We start from the raw sequence: 13,326 nt of genomic DNA, 5'->3' as shown, positions 1-13,326 counted from the left end.
CCTCTTGCACTGAGATGCTGTGCCATTTGGGAGCTTATATGGTCCAACCCATTCAGAAAAGTTGCAGCTAGATAACTAAAATGATTCTATATCCTGTCAGACTCCATTGCCAGTAACATGGACATTTCTATCTGAACGTTCTGTAATGAATGTTAATAAGACACTGGTTTATTCAAAGTACAGCTCTGTTGACAACTATGTTACTAAGCAACCAACAAATTCTTAATTTCTCACATCCAAGAGAAAAAAATGCAACAGGCGGCAAGATGCATTCTTGAATAATCCAACACTTTACTTTAAAAATGGAACGTAATAGTACACAACATACTGGTGAGATGGAAACATGATTACTTGATGGTGATGTTAATGATGCTGATGTCTTCGTAAGGTTTGTCTGTTTTAGGGTTGACTTTGAGGTTGGAGATCCGCTGAACCACCTCCATTCCTTTGGCACTCCTTCCAAACACGGTGTGTTTGTTGTCTAGCCAGGGCTTTAAAGACAAGTAGGGAGAGGTGTTCACTTAGGTTTCTTTGTACATAATGCAGAAATGTACAATACTTGATGAAACAAGGATAAAGATATTACTTCAACTGAAGGAATGCAGAGAAAGTAAAATATCAGACTTCACAGAAAATGAGCCCCTTAGTTACCGTTGGCACGACGGTGATGAAGAACTGTGATCCGTTGGTGCCGGGGCCTCCGTTGGCCATACTGAGTGTGTAGGGCCGGTCGTGTCTCAGCGTGGCATGGAACTCATCCTCAAACTCCCCTCCCCAGATACTCTCCCCTCCCATGCCCGTCCCTGTAGGGTCCCCTGTCTGGATCATGAAGCCCTGGGTGGAGAGGAAAGACAACAGTCAAAACATAGGAACTTAATCACAAGATGTGACGGACTACTACAAAGTCAAAACAATGAGCAGTGATTAAAATGTCCTACCTTGATGACGCGGTGGAATATGTGGCCATTGAAATAACCATTCCTGCTGTGAACACAGAAGTTCTCCACTGTTTTGGGACACCTGAGATACACAAAGTAGTCTATAAACATAAGTAAAATTGTCCAATAAAATATCATAATTGCAAAACTGTATAGGTTCTGAGGAAAGTTAACAGACAGAACCCATGGCATTGCAAATGGAAAGGAAGCCCTCTAAAACAACAGAGGGTGACCTACTCGACAGGGAACAGTTTGATGTGGATGTCTCCCATGGTGGTGTGGATGATAGCGCTGTCTGACACTCTCTTGGGCCCCTCTGCCTGGGTAGCAGCCATCACCTCCTCCTTAGACGGCTTCTCGTTGAACACGTCTCTGTCTGACTCGGCACTTTTAGTGTCCTCCGGCTCCCTCTTGGAGAACTACCAAGACAAAAGAAGGGATCGTGACAAAAATGCTGAGGAAATTATGTAATGCGGGTGAAAATATGGCAAAGAATGAAGCGATAAGGCACGAGGGGGTGTGGTATATGGCTGGTATAAGGGCTGTACTTATGCACGACGCATCGCGGAGTGCCTGGACACAGCCCTTAGCCATGGTATATTGGCCATATACCACAAACCCACGAGGAGCCGTATTGCTATTATAAACCAGTTACCAACGTAATTAGAGCAGTAAAAAGAAATGTTTTGTCATACCCGTGGTATACGATATACCACGGCTTTCAACCAATCAGCATTCAGGGCTTGAACCACCCAGTTGATAATAGCAAATAAATAGCACTGCAAGGGAACAACAGTAATAGACCATTTCTCTTTTGGACGGGCTACAATTGCACTGCAGGGACAAATAAAGTTGATTACCATGTAGAAGCGGTTCTTCTTGAAAGCAGTACAGAAGATGGTGGGGTCTGGCATTGTGCTCTGCAGGGCCGGGTTGTCTGATGCCTTCATCTCGATGGTGGGAGCTGTGTTGCATGCCTTGGCAACCCCCTGGAACAGGCTCAGCTTCACCACACGAATGTTCTCCAGCTTCCCCAGGATACGTACACACCTGAACACACACGGGTGGGAAATAAAAACATGTTAGACTAATGCTCTTGTCACTTTCACAAGACAATAAAGGGGTTTCATGAAAACATTGTTGGTGCAAGGGTTAGAGGCAGTCCACAACCCTGGCCCTAGAGAGCAACAGTGTGTGCAAAATGTTTCCATCCAGACTTAAAACATCTGATTAATTTAATTTATCATCAAGAAGCCACAGGTCTTCCCTGTGGCTCAGTTGGTAGACCATGGTGTTTGCAACGCCAGCATGGTGTGTGCAACGCCAGGGTTGTGGGTTCGATTCCCACGGGGGTCAGTACAACATTTTTTTTTTAAATGCATGAAATGAAATGTATGAAATCACTACTGTAAGTCGCTCTGGATAAGAGCGTCTGCTAAATGACAAATGTAAATGTAAATGTAAGAACTTGATAAGTTGAATTTGTGTTTTTTTGGTGCAAAAAGCCTGCTCTCCCTGTAGCTCTCCGTGGCTGACAACCACTGTGTTTTTAGAGGATATTACTGTCTGAAGTCCATTTTGACCATTTAAACGCTACCTGTTGGTCTCCACATTGATGACCTTGATGCCCAGCATGGTTCCGTAGAGGACAAAGTGACCCGTCTCATCAAAGATGATGTTGGTCAGCCTGATGCCATCCACTTTCTCCAGTTCCCTCTCCACCGCCATCCTCCGGCCAAACTCCATGTCTGGCAGCTGTTGCTTCATTTGCTGCAGCTCTGTGAACTTCTACAGGATCAGGTCAGAGATGGGTCATGATGAGAGAAATGAGCACAGTTCAGATAAATGCACTGGGGAAATGTGGGAAACGGTGAATACTACGCTACCAATGTCAGTATCTTGTGATAAATTATAACAAGATGTAGCACAGTTTATTAATAGCAATATGAAATAAAGTAAAGTCCCGATTCTGAAAGTTGGACACTTACCGATAACGACTCATCAAACACCCTCATCAGTTTTCCCGTCAGGAAGCGGAAGATCCTGACTTTCCTGTCGGTTGCGATGGTAGCCATCTTCTTCCCGTCGTGGGAGAAGGCCAGGCTGGTGGGGTAGGTTTTGTTTTTGGCAAACTCATAAAGGTCTGTGTCAGTCTTATACTGCCAGTCCACGTGCCTGGGGAATTTGAACTCGCTGGGGAGGCCGGTCCAATACTCCAGCATTCCAGCCTTGTCTGCGGAGACGATAACCCTGTATCTAGGGTTGAGGCGGATCTGGGACAGTGGAGAGGAGTGCATCTTGTCAAAGGTGTGGAGCTTCTCGTTGCTTCCCCGTCCATCATAGACGAAGATCTTCCCAGTGGATTTCTCTGAGCAGGCCACGCAGCAGATGGCATCGCCTGGGTTGTAGATCCACTCACACTGGCCAGGGTGGAAACTACACAACACACAGAGCAGAGGAATGGCAGATCATAAACTCGTATGGTGTTTTTGAAGTGGGAGAAGGGATATCTTTTGGCTTTAAGGAAACAAGCTAAATTGCTAAACGTTTCACCTGAAAAAACAATAAGCAAAAGATGCAAACTCACCCCAGCTTCAGCATGTTGATCATGTCAAAGTTGACCACATCAAAGACTTTCATGGCCTGGTCGTCCCCAACAGAACAGAAGAGAGCTCCATCGGCACTGACAGAAATACACTCTATAACTCCTGTAACACATAGAACAAGAAGAACAGTGAATTATAGCCCTGAAATTACATTTCAGTCAGTCTAAAGCCCAATCTGAGGTTGCATAAAGATACATGTTAATTCATACAGAGGCATTATTCGTACCCAGATGACTGCGGAAGTGTTTGACAAACTCTACCCCCTCATCTTCTTTCTTTTTCCAGAACTTCACATGGCCGTCCTGACTGGCTGTGATGATGAAATCTGTCCTGGAAATGAAAATAATACAAGAGTTTATGAGGCAGACTGATCAACATTGGTGTGTGTGTGTGTAACATTTGGCATCCAGGAAAACACAAATCAATGTACCAGGAAGTAAACAAATCAGCACGTGAAAGTGTCTCATGCAGGACCAAGACGGAACCACAGCCTCAGTCAAAATTGGCAATATCGTAAATATTCATGAAAACCCTAATTTAAAGGTTAAGCATAAGATTACCTGTGTGGTTAAGGTTACTGTTAAGGTTAGGTTCAAAATCCGATGTTAAGAAGATAAATTGTAGATATAGGCAGGGTTTATGACTATGGCTGTGATAACTAGTGATGATCGACAAAGAGCCATATACCTGTAGCTAGAAAACTGCAATAGCTAGTTATCTAATGTTACAATACTTACTTGGAACAGACAATGTGCGTTATAACATCCCTATGCATGTAGCTCCTCTCGTACATGGCTGCCGATGGCAAGTTGTCCAAATACACACGTTCATACTCCAGCACTGTACAAAAACAAAAACACTATTGTTAAAAGCAAGCACAATGAGAGCAACACGATTTTCAGCTTTGTTCTGGGACATTGTTTTAACAATAGGCACTCTAGCTAGCTTAATAGCGAGGAGCACAGAAGTTAGCACACATCCAGCAATGCAACATAGCTCGCTAGCTCAAGTTGTTTTAACTCGCTGGTTAGCTTTTCCATCATAAACCTTTTCTCTTCTTGGTCTGTGTCGCCTCGCTTGGCATGGGTCCAACCCATTCCTCCTCTTCTCCGGCTTCTCCTTCATCCTGATTATCGTCTAGTTTTCGTTTCAGATCTGCGTTCTCTGTGGTGGCCGCCATAGCTGCCGAATTCACTGTTTTCCCCTCGGTTTCCGTATCCGTTCACCGCGGGCTTGGAGAAAAACTCAATAGCTTAATACCGCTCCCTGCAGTACTGACGTGGAATTAAAGTACATGGCTCTGCATCTATCCTTTCTTTCATCTGCCTTTTCCATTCTGGTAACTTACTTGAAAGATCAATACTTGAAAATAAAAAGTTCAAACGGTTTGCTAATAAATCAGATAATCTACAAGCTTTCTATGTATAGAAAACCTTTAATATACAAATTCCATCAATAACAAAAAATAAAATACTTTCAGCATTCACCAAAGTCAAACAAGTAACAGTAAATGTGGGTCCATTATTTCAATTGTAGCAGAGGCTATATTGACCAGACCTTGAATCTGTGAAACACGAGGGCCAGATACACTCAGTGTCTGCACCTATTATTTTCCATAGGACATAAATCATAGAACAAAATATCAAATTAAAGTTTCAAAAAACTATAATATTTTATGGTAAAGTGTGTCTAAATACATTTTCATGTCTTAGTTTGATTCCTCTGTTAAATGACAGGTGCAAATACTCAGTAAATCTGTCCCTAAATGTTCCATCTTCTCAATCAGTGTCAGAGGACCTGCTGGAGCTGTCAGATGAGGAAGAATCATGTTTCTTCTTCTGCTTCTTCTTGTGACGTTCCTTCTTTTCCTTCTTGCCATTTTTCTTGTGGCTTTTGTGCTTCTTTCTCTTCTTGCTCTCCTCTTCGTCACTTGATGAAAAGGACCTGCAAAAAATTACAACATCCACAGTTATTAAACATACAACACCACTGAGACTAGACATAATTATTTCTCATAGATACTGGAATAAGAAGACAATGTGACGTACCTCTTCCTTTCAGACTTTCTGACTTTACTTTTCCTCCTCTTGTGTTTAATTTTCCTGGCGTCCTCCAGGGAACCTACAGCAACCAGGACAAATACACAAAACCATTCAGACAAAAAAAAAACACTTGAATAAAAGTGAGCGCAACACAGGTGATGAAGCCAAGACTAGGTCATATAACTGTGTATGTTATAACAGAGTAATACAGCAGTGCTAAGTCTGTTATAACATAACTATTGTTCTGTTATTTGTGGAACAAGCTTCAAAATGTTCTTAAATGTGATGTTTTGGTGCCTCTAAGACAATTCAGAAATCTTATTACTGATGAATGTGTTTATTGTTTATGACCGTGTTTTTCCTTCTGCTTGCATTTTGATGTGTGTATTTTCTGTAATTCAGGGCTCATCTGCAAAAGAGACCGTGGTCTCAGTACGACTCCCTGAGAAAATAAAGGTTAAATAAAAATAAAATAAAAAATTGTCTGTTGTACTGTATTGACCTTTTGAGTCTTTTCCTCCCCGGCCCAGCTTGTCGTTAGGCAGATCCTCCTGCTCGTCCTCAGTACTCTCTTCGCTGCTTGTACTGCTCACGTCCAGGACAATGTCTTTCCGGGGGTCCACACGCACAAAGTTACGGCACTCGAACGTCAGGTGGCCCGCTGATGAAATGACAAGGGTACAGAAGAGAGTAATGAAGGGAAGTACTTTAGAGAGCAGCTGTATCTAGCACAGTATGATTGTGACAAACAACATCTCCACTTCACTGATCCTCAACACTGGGGCCCCACAAGGGTGCGTGCTCAGCCCCCGCCTGTACTCCCTGCTCACCCATGACTGCGTGGCCATGCACGCCTCCAACTCAATCATCAAGTTTGCAGACGACACAACAGTAGTGGGCTTGATTACCAACAACGACGAGACAGCCTACAGGGAGGAGGTGAGGGCACTCGGAGTATGGTGTCAGGAAAACAACCTCTCACTCAACATCAACAAAACAATGGAGATGATTGTGGACTTCAGGAAACAGCAGAGGGAGCACCCCCCTATCCACATCGACGAGACAGCAGTGGAGAATGTGGAAAGTTTTAAGTTCCTTGGCGTACACATCATGGACAAACTGAAATGGTCCACACACACAGACAGTGTGGTGAAGAAGGCACAACAGCACCTCTTCAACCCCAGGAGGCTGAAGAAATTTGTCTTGTCACATAAAACCCTCAAACTTTTACAGATGCACAATTGAGAGCATCCTGTTGGGCTGTATCACCACCTGTACGGCAATTGCACCACCCACAACAGCAAGGCTCTCCAGAGGGTAGAGTGGTCTGCACAACGCATCGCTGGGGGCAAACTACCTGCCCTCCTGGACACCTACAGCACCCGATGTTACAGGAAGGCCAAAAGGATCATCAAGGACAACAACCAACCGAGCCACTGCCTGTTCACCCCGCTACCGTCCAGAAGGCGAAGTCAGTACAGGTGCAACAAAGCTGAGACCGCGAGACTGAAAAACAGCTTCTATCTCAAGGCCATCAGACTGTTAAAGAGCCATCACTAACACAGAGAGGCTGCTGCCTACATACAGACTTGAAATCATTGGCCACTTTAATAAATGGATCACTAGTCACTTTAATAATGTTTACATATATTGTATTACTCATCTCATATGTATATACTGTATTTTATACCATCTATTGCATCTTGTCTATGCCGCTCGGTCATCGCTCATCCATAAATGTATATGTATATATTTTTATTCCATCCCTTTACTTAGATTTGTGTGTATTAGGTAGTTGTGGAATTGTTAGATATTAGCGCACTGTCGGAAATAGAACACAAGCATTTCGCTTCACTCGCAATAACATCTGATAACCATGTGTATGTGACCAATAAAATTTGATTTGACACACTCAGGGGTCAGGGGACAGCAAAGAATATGGTGTAACTGTATTCACAAGGCTTGAATATGTAGAGTTAGAGACATGACATAAGCAATAAAGATTACTTACGATAACCACATTTCTTACACCCAGCTCTGATGTCCTTATTGGGACCTACAAATTAAGTGAGAAATCAAATCATTTAGAAATGTCACAACTTCTTGCTTTGTTGATGTGTAGCAAAAACGTAGGCCTGTAACGTTATATTCCACGCCTAAAATAATTGGATTACTTCTATGAATCACATTGAGACTAGCTATAACATAACACAACTATTATCAAATGAATAGGGAAGCTAAACTACCATACACAAACTATTGTCGAAATAACTTTAGCTAGCTATCTAAACATTGAGCACAATCATGCTAGCTAATCGGAGGTGCAAGGCAAGCTAACCTAGCAGTCCATAAAAAAAGGCAAGTATTCGACAGTTAGGCTATAGCTAGCTAACTCCAATTGCCATTATAATATGACATCCGATTAGTTTTAAGTTGGATCAAACATACCTGATGCAGCCATTATCACACTTTATCGACAAAAACCTTGTTGCGTTCATAAATTTCAAACCACAAAGTTCCCAGTGGGTCCTCTACAAAATAGCTCCGGTAGGAAATATCAACTGGTTCGTTCCCTCTACCGTCTTTGGTAAAACCGCATTTTGAGCGGATTTCACTCACAACTTGAGAAATAATTCTAATTTACTAGTATTTTTGACTCTCTTCTTTTTCATACATCTTTCATAATGAGGGTTTTCTTGATATAAATGTGCAAGCCTCCTTCAAGCTAACTTATGTTCTGTGCGATGTTTTAGTGGGATTGTTTACAATGTAACACACGGACCAATTTTTGAGATGAATATGAACATAATGATTCATCTATATTTTAACAGATTTGTGTAATTACGTCATTTTCCTACAAATATGTAATAATAGTTCGTTACTATTTGAAAAATATCACCCTCGAACTAATATTTGGGGAAAATGCTTCCAAGCATTGACTTGGCAAATACCCTTCACCTCCCATTGATTTGGGGTAAATAAAACACCCATGTTTAAACAACATGGCGGTTGACAGTAATCTGGGTTAGCAACAAATGTAGACATTTATCTCTACATCTTTGCAAACCACTGAGTGCTGAATTCTCGAAAAAAAGTAAATTAGCTATCTATTCTACTGCTGAAAAAATACAACGGATTTCCGGTTTCTAGTTGTTCGTTAATCTCAACGACAGAATGAGCAACATCTACATTCAAGAGCCTCCATCAAATGGAAAGGTGAGCGCAAGCATTTGTTCCCCTGACGACCCTTAATAATATCTCACTGTCACTACAATGGCTTGCATGATAATTTGTTCTGTATGATCATAGTTTATCTTTGTCTAGAAACCCGACATTGAATTGCATTGAATTCTACGTGGGGCAGAAATGAGCGTTTGTATCAGGAAAGTTTACTCTTACGACCTCTACAAGCCAGGTTGTTAAATACCCGTTGTCGGTGCGGTTCGGCCTTTTGGCGGTAGGGATTTGAGACAATATATCACAGGAAGGTATAATTACATCAAATGTTCAAAGCGCTGGTAGTACGTTCAGATTTCTATCATCTGAATTATATGCACAATATAAAATGCACGAGATGCATGCGTACTTGCCTAACTCGTGCACCTGTTTACATGGTTCTGCTAGAAATCTGAACTAGCACTTTGAAAAGTTGATGTAATTATACTTTCCTGTGATGTCTCACATCACTACCAAAAGGACCAACCGTATGGACAACAGGTTAAGTAAGTTAAAATATTATTCCATATAGTGGTGCCAGAGTTCATTGTCCAAGGAGGAGATCCCACAGGCACCTGGACGGTGGAGAGCCCATCTATGGACAGCAGTTCAAGGTTAACTTTCACTGTCTCCATCACCTCATTATCTCAGATCATGTTCAATCCCCCCAAAAGATAGACTAGACATAAACGGAACTCATCTACTTGGAACCTTTGCCAACGCACCCATACTACTGCTACTAATGATGAAACAGTGGGGCTGATTCTTGTTTTTCTGTTGGTTCTTTCCCATGTTCTCAGGATGAGTTCCACTCCAGACTGCACTTCAACAGACGAGGCCTGGTTGCCATGGCCAACGCAGGGCCCCATGACAATGGCAGCCAGTTCTTCTTCACCCTGGGCCGGGCAGATGAGCTCAACAACAAACACACCATCTTTGGAAAGGTAAAACGCCAAAAGAAGATCCATGCATGTTGTAAATCTTTTAGTATGCAGCATTTGTAATCTGAGCCAACTCAGTTGTAATTGCAGCAAACAGATTCTAGAAGCCATCTTTTCCTGTAAATGAATCTTCCTTTCCTCAATGCAGGTGACGGGTGATACAATGTACAACATGCTCAGGTTAGCAGAAGTGAAATGTGATCAGGAGAAAAGACCTTTAAATCCACACAAGTTACGAACCACTGAGGTATGGGTTGGGTTTACATCACACAATAGTATTTTAGCACTTTGACCATTCATTTGTTCCAATTCCGCCAGACTCTGTTTCCTTAAATCTTCTCTGCAGGTGTTACATTCTCCTTTCGATGACATCATTCCACGTGAAACATAAAACATCCCAAAAGGATGAAGACAAAAATAGGGCAAGAAATCTCAGTCCAAAGCAACAAAGTGTTTAATTTACTATTATACACACTTTCTCTGCTCCTCACTCTCAATCTGTTGCTGACTTGGAAGCGTGGCACTGTAGTTATGAACGGTCGACCATACTTGTTTTGTCAGGAACTTTAGTCTGTTGTCATTCGGAGAGGAAGCTGAAGAGGAAATGGTAACTCAAGTCAACCAGGTAATTAGAACATGACCTGTGTTATTCTTATTCTGCACTTCAAATCAAGCTCGCCGTCTTATGTATTGTGTCACCCCATCTGTGTCTGTCAGATATATACACCCACCTTGTTTCTTTTCATCCAGACACTGAAGAGGAAAAGCAAAAGCAGTCATGACCTGCTAAAGGATGATCCACTGCTTAGCTCTGTCCCCACAGTCAACAAGTCAGTACACTAAGACGTAGTACAGACAGCATTTTCTGCTGCCTCAACTTATATTGTTTTGACAATGAATTAAATTCATGAGTTAAGCTGAAGAAGATGGAGGAGGAGAAGAAGAGTACAGACCCCAGCGATGAGGACAGAGGGAAGAGGGCCAACCGCAGGTAGATTACACAAAAATGATATACCATCCACAGCATAGCCTAAATGCCGTTTACACACCTTTTTTTAATTTGGGGAATGTTTTCTCACATGTTACGCTATAATAGCGTTGTTTACGTTACTTGTTCATCAGTGTTCAGAGTTTATGCCACTTTTTCTTAAACGCCCAATGCAGCTGTTTTTATATTTATTATAAAATAATTTCTGGATAACAGTTAAGTACCTTACTAGCTAGGTGTCCATCCAATTGTCGACAGATTTTTATGCAAATATTCTATTATTTTTGTTGCATAAAAACAATATTTTCCCACCAGAGATGTGTTTCCGTCAAATTGACTTGTTGCAGATAAAAGGCTGAGCGTGATGATGTAGTGCACATAAAAATACCCTTTGCGGTTAAATTTCCATTTACCCGGAAAAAAATAAAATTTCTATTGCATTTTCAACGCTACTGATGGATTTTCTCAGAATATGCTGTGTTATAGAGTGAGTATGCCCACTCTGGTATTGGCATGTGCACTCTAGCCAACAGCTCACAAATACTCTACCTGTATAGCCTGTATGATATTATTATGGACGAAGGAGCAAGATTATTTTTATTGGTCAAACGGCAGCCAAGCATCGATGGTCATGTCACCAGAATAAAACCCTCAATATTTATTGGAAAGGAGCATCAAGCTCATCACCATGCACTTTCACCACCCTGTGAAGTTCATTACTGACTTCATCTGTAGCCGAATAAACTGCAGGCTTTCCTGAGTCGTTGTGGGAGGACCTCACGTCATTGCGTGACTCCAAGTTTACTTCGATACAATGGTTATTATATCAATATTTGCACATAAAAGCGTTTCAACCGACATTTCTCGCATATTAATTTTAGACTAAAAAAGATCCCACCTTCTCTAGCGTGTTTTGTCGACATTTGGAAAGTTTACCGAAACGTTTTCTGTTTCTATTAGGCCTGTTGTTAAAAAAAAAAAATATTCAACATGTACTTTATTTGTCAAAGAAATGTTTAGTTCTTTCACCACCACCCCCCTCTTCTGAGGACAAATTTCTTTTAGCTTTTGCTCAACATGTAATTTGCTCATATAAAAAGGTTGTGTAATAGATTTCCATTAAAATGGGCAAAAATAGTTTTTTAGCAGAGAACTATTTCTCAGGCAAGAATTTTGCTAGGACTGTCTGAGAGAGTTCTGTGGGAAAAGGAAAATGGAAAACTAGCTGTCATGGGCAAAAGTTTTGAACTTTTTGTTATTGGTCAGCAACTCAGGAAATAACACTGATCACATTTTTTTTCACACTTTTCCAGTTTTAGTTTCATCAACTCTTATACAATAACTGCTACATTTCTTATAAGAGAGCTGACTAGGTGTCCAACAAGTGGCGCTATTGTACAAGAGAAAGTGATGTCAAATCAGTGGTACGAGGTAGTTGTAATTCTGTAGACTAGCCATGCAGAGGTGCTGTTGTACTGCGTAGGCCTATGGCGTAGACAACGGAGCCCAGTCTGACAGGTTGGTTCAGTTCACAAGGAAATCAGCGATGAAAGACAGATCATTTCATTTGCTCTTTTCTAACAAAAATAGGTGTCCTTCAAAGGAATCTTGTGATAAACATTATGACGCAGTATTACTGAACACACAGAAATAGATTGAATAGAACTAATAATAGACTTGAATGGGGAAGCCTGTTCTATTCATTCTATGACTGAAAATACCAGAGGTCCTCTTCATAGAAATACAACAGTGTGGTTCAGCAGCTTTGCGGTAATGGCATTGGGCATCATTAATCCGATGGACAGGCTGCATGCCGACACTGATAACTCAACAATGACTCTTCACTCTCCACATTTAACATTTTTGTCATTAAGCAGATGCTCTTATGCAGAGCGTCTCAGGGCTCAGACACTCCAGTAGCGTTTGCTGGCCGAGAGTACTGAGCACCTCTGAACAGAGTGCGTCTGTCATTTTGCCAACCGAGTGCGCACCGACTTTTAAATCGAAAATCTGTGAAAAATGTCGGCTGTAAGACGTCTACAGCGGGTGATCCCTAAAACACTGTGCTGAATGATCGGCAGACAAACTCTAGATCCACATTTGGTGCGATGTGTGCGAGCCTTTACACTTAGCTACACTAATGTAGCAAAGTTCAAGATAATTACAATGACAAACACCATATCTGATTGATTGAACACTATCTGTTGTAAAAGTACACACTAACATTTTCAAGACAGTGGCTTTTTGGTGACCTTGAATGAATGAATGAATCAGAGGGTTGGCGGTACTGATGCTAGGGTGTTGATGAGGACTAGTGACACCCTGTCAGCCAAGCAGAACCCCCACCTCCCCCGCTGCTGCTGCTAACACACACACCTCGGTCCACTGGCCCCACATCAATGAACCCGGCCTGTCCACTGCAGCCAGTTCCTGCTAGGTGGAAGAGAAATGCTGGCACCCACACTACATGACTTACCCTGCTGTAGTAGAGAGGATGGCAGACAGGACCCCGAAAGGGAGCACGAGACCGAGAGAAGCCCCGACGAGGAGAGAGAGAGAAGGGAGTGAGAGTCGGGTAGAGAACCGTTGGGATAG

The 13,326-nt window shown here is 42.0% G+C and overlaps 3 protein-coding genes across 3 annotated transcripts; 1 reads left to right on the top strand and 2 right to left on the bottom strand.

Moving 5' to 3' along the window:
• Positions 1-267: 267 nt before the first annotated feature.
• Positions 268-4,791, bottom strand: ppwd1 (peptidylprolyl isomerase domain and WD repeat containing 1). Its single transcript, XM_014138550.3, has 11 exons — positions 4,592-4,791; positions 4,282-4,384; positions 3,771-3,874; positions 3,526-3,646; positions 2,927-3,374; positions 2,536-2,726; positions 1,799-1,988; positions 1,176-1,357; positions 939-1,020; positions 652-834; positions 268-491 (listed from the first exon to the last, which is right to left on the bottom strand). Exons 1-11 carry the CDS (start codon positions 4,722-4,724, stop codon positions 348-350), a joined length of 1,881 nt encoding a protein of 626 aa, XP_013994025.1. The 5' UTR covers positions 4,725-4,791; the 3' UTR covers positions 268-347.
• A 168-nt stretch (positions 4,792-4,959) lies between these two features.
• On the bottom strand, positions 4,960-8,324 carry LOC106568318 (protein SREK1IP1). Its single transcript, XM_014138551.3, has 5 exons — positions 8,035-8,324; positions 7,598-7,642; positions 6,089-6,247; positions 5,593-5,665; positions 4,960-5,488 (listed from the first exon to the last, which is right to left on the bottom strand). The coding sequence occupies exons 1-5, from the start codon at positions 8,045-8,047 to the stop codon at positions 5,323-5,325; spliced, it is 456 nt and encodes a 151-aa protein (XP_013994026.3). The 5' UTR covers positions 8,048-8,324; the 3' UTR covers positions 4,960-5,322.
• A 39-nt stretch (positions 8,325-8,363) lies between these two features.
• Positions 8,364-11,047, top strand: LOC106568334 (spliceosome-associated protein CWC27 homolog). The gene is made up of 6 exons (XM_082960510.1): positions 8,364-8,802; positions 9,335-9,416; positions 9,603-9,746; positions 9,892-9,990; positions 10,090-10,368; positions 10,494-11,047. Exons 1-5 carry the CDS (start codon positions 8,795-8,797, stop codon positions 10,132-10,134), a joined length of 378 nt encoding a protein of 125 aa, XP_082816636.1. The 5' UTR covers positions 8,364-8,794; the 3' UTR covers positions 10,135-10,368; positions 10,494-11,047.
• The last annotated feature ends 2,279 nt before the right edge of the window (positions 11,048-13,326 follow it).

The sequence above is a fragment of the Salmo salar genome, chromosome 13, assembly GCF_965601325.2.
Source record: "Salmo salar chromosome 13, fSalSal1, whole genome shotgun sequence".
In the NCBI taxonomy this organism is placed as follows: domain Eukaryota; kingdom Metazoa; phylum Chordata; class Actinopteri; order Salmoniformes; family Salmonidae; genus Salmo; species Salmo salar.
This window is presented reverse-complemented; position numbering and strand designations above follow the sequence as displayed.

Coding starts and splice junctions, on each gene's coding strand:
- LOC106568334 (XM_082960510.1), top strand. Junction 9,747..9,891: donor AACACACCATCTTTGGAAAG/GTAAAACGCCAA, acceptor TCCTCAATGCAG/GTGACGGGTGATACAATGTA. Junction 9,991..10,089: donor ACAAGTTACGAACCACTGAG/GTATGGGTTGGG, acceptor TCTTCTCTGCAG/GTGTTACATTCTCCTTTCGA.
- LOC106568318 (XM_014138551.3), bottom strand. Junction 5,666..6,088: donor GGGAGGAAAAGACTCAAAAG/GTCAATACAGTA, acceptor TGGTTGCTGTAG/GTTCCCTGGAGGACGCCAGG. Junction 5,489..5,592: donor AGAAAGTCTGAAAGGAAGAG/GTACGTCACATT, acceptor AATTTTTTGCAG/GTCCTTTTCATCAAGTGACG.
- ppwd1 (XM_014138550.3), bottom strand. CDS start 4,724: ATGGCGGCCACCACAGAGAACGCAGATCTGAAACGAAAACTAGACGAT. Junction 3,375..3,525: donor ATCAACATGCTGAAGCTGGG/GTGAGTTTGCAT, acceptor TGTGTTGTGTAG/TTTCCACCCTGGCCAGTGTG. Junction 2,727..2,926: donor TGTTTGATGAGTCGTTATCG/GTAAGTGTCCAA, acceptor CTGATCCTGTAG/AAGTTCACAGAGCTGCAGCA.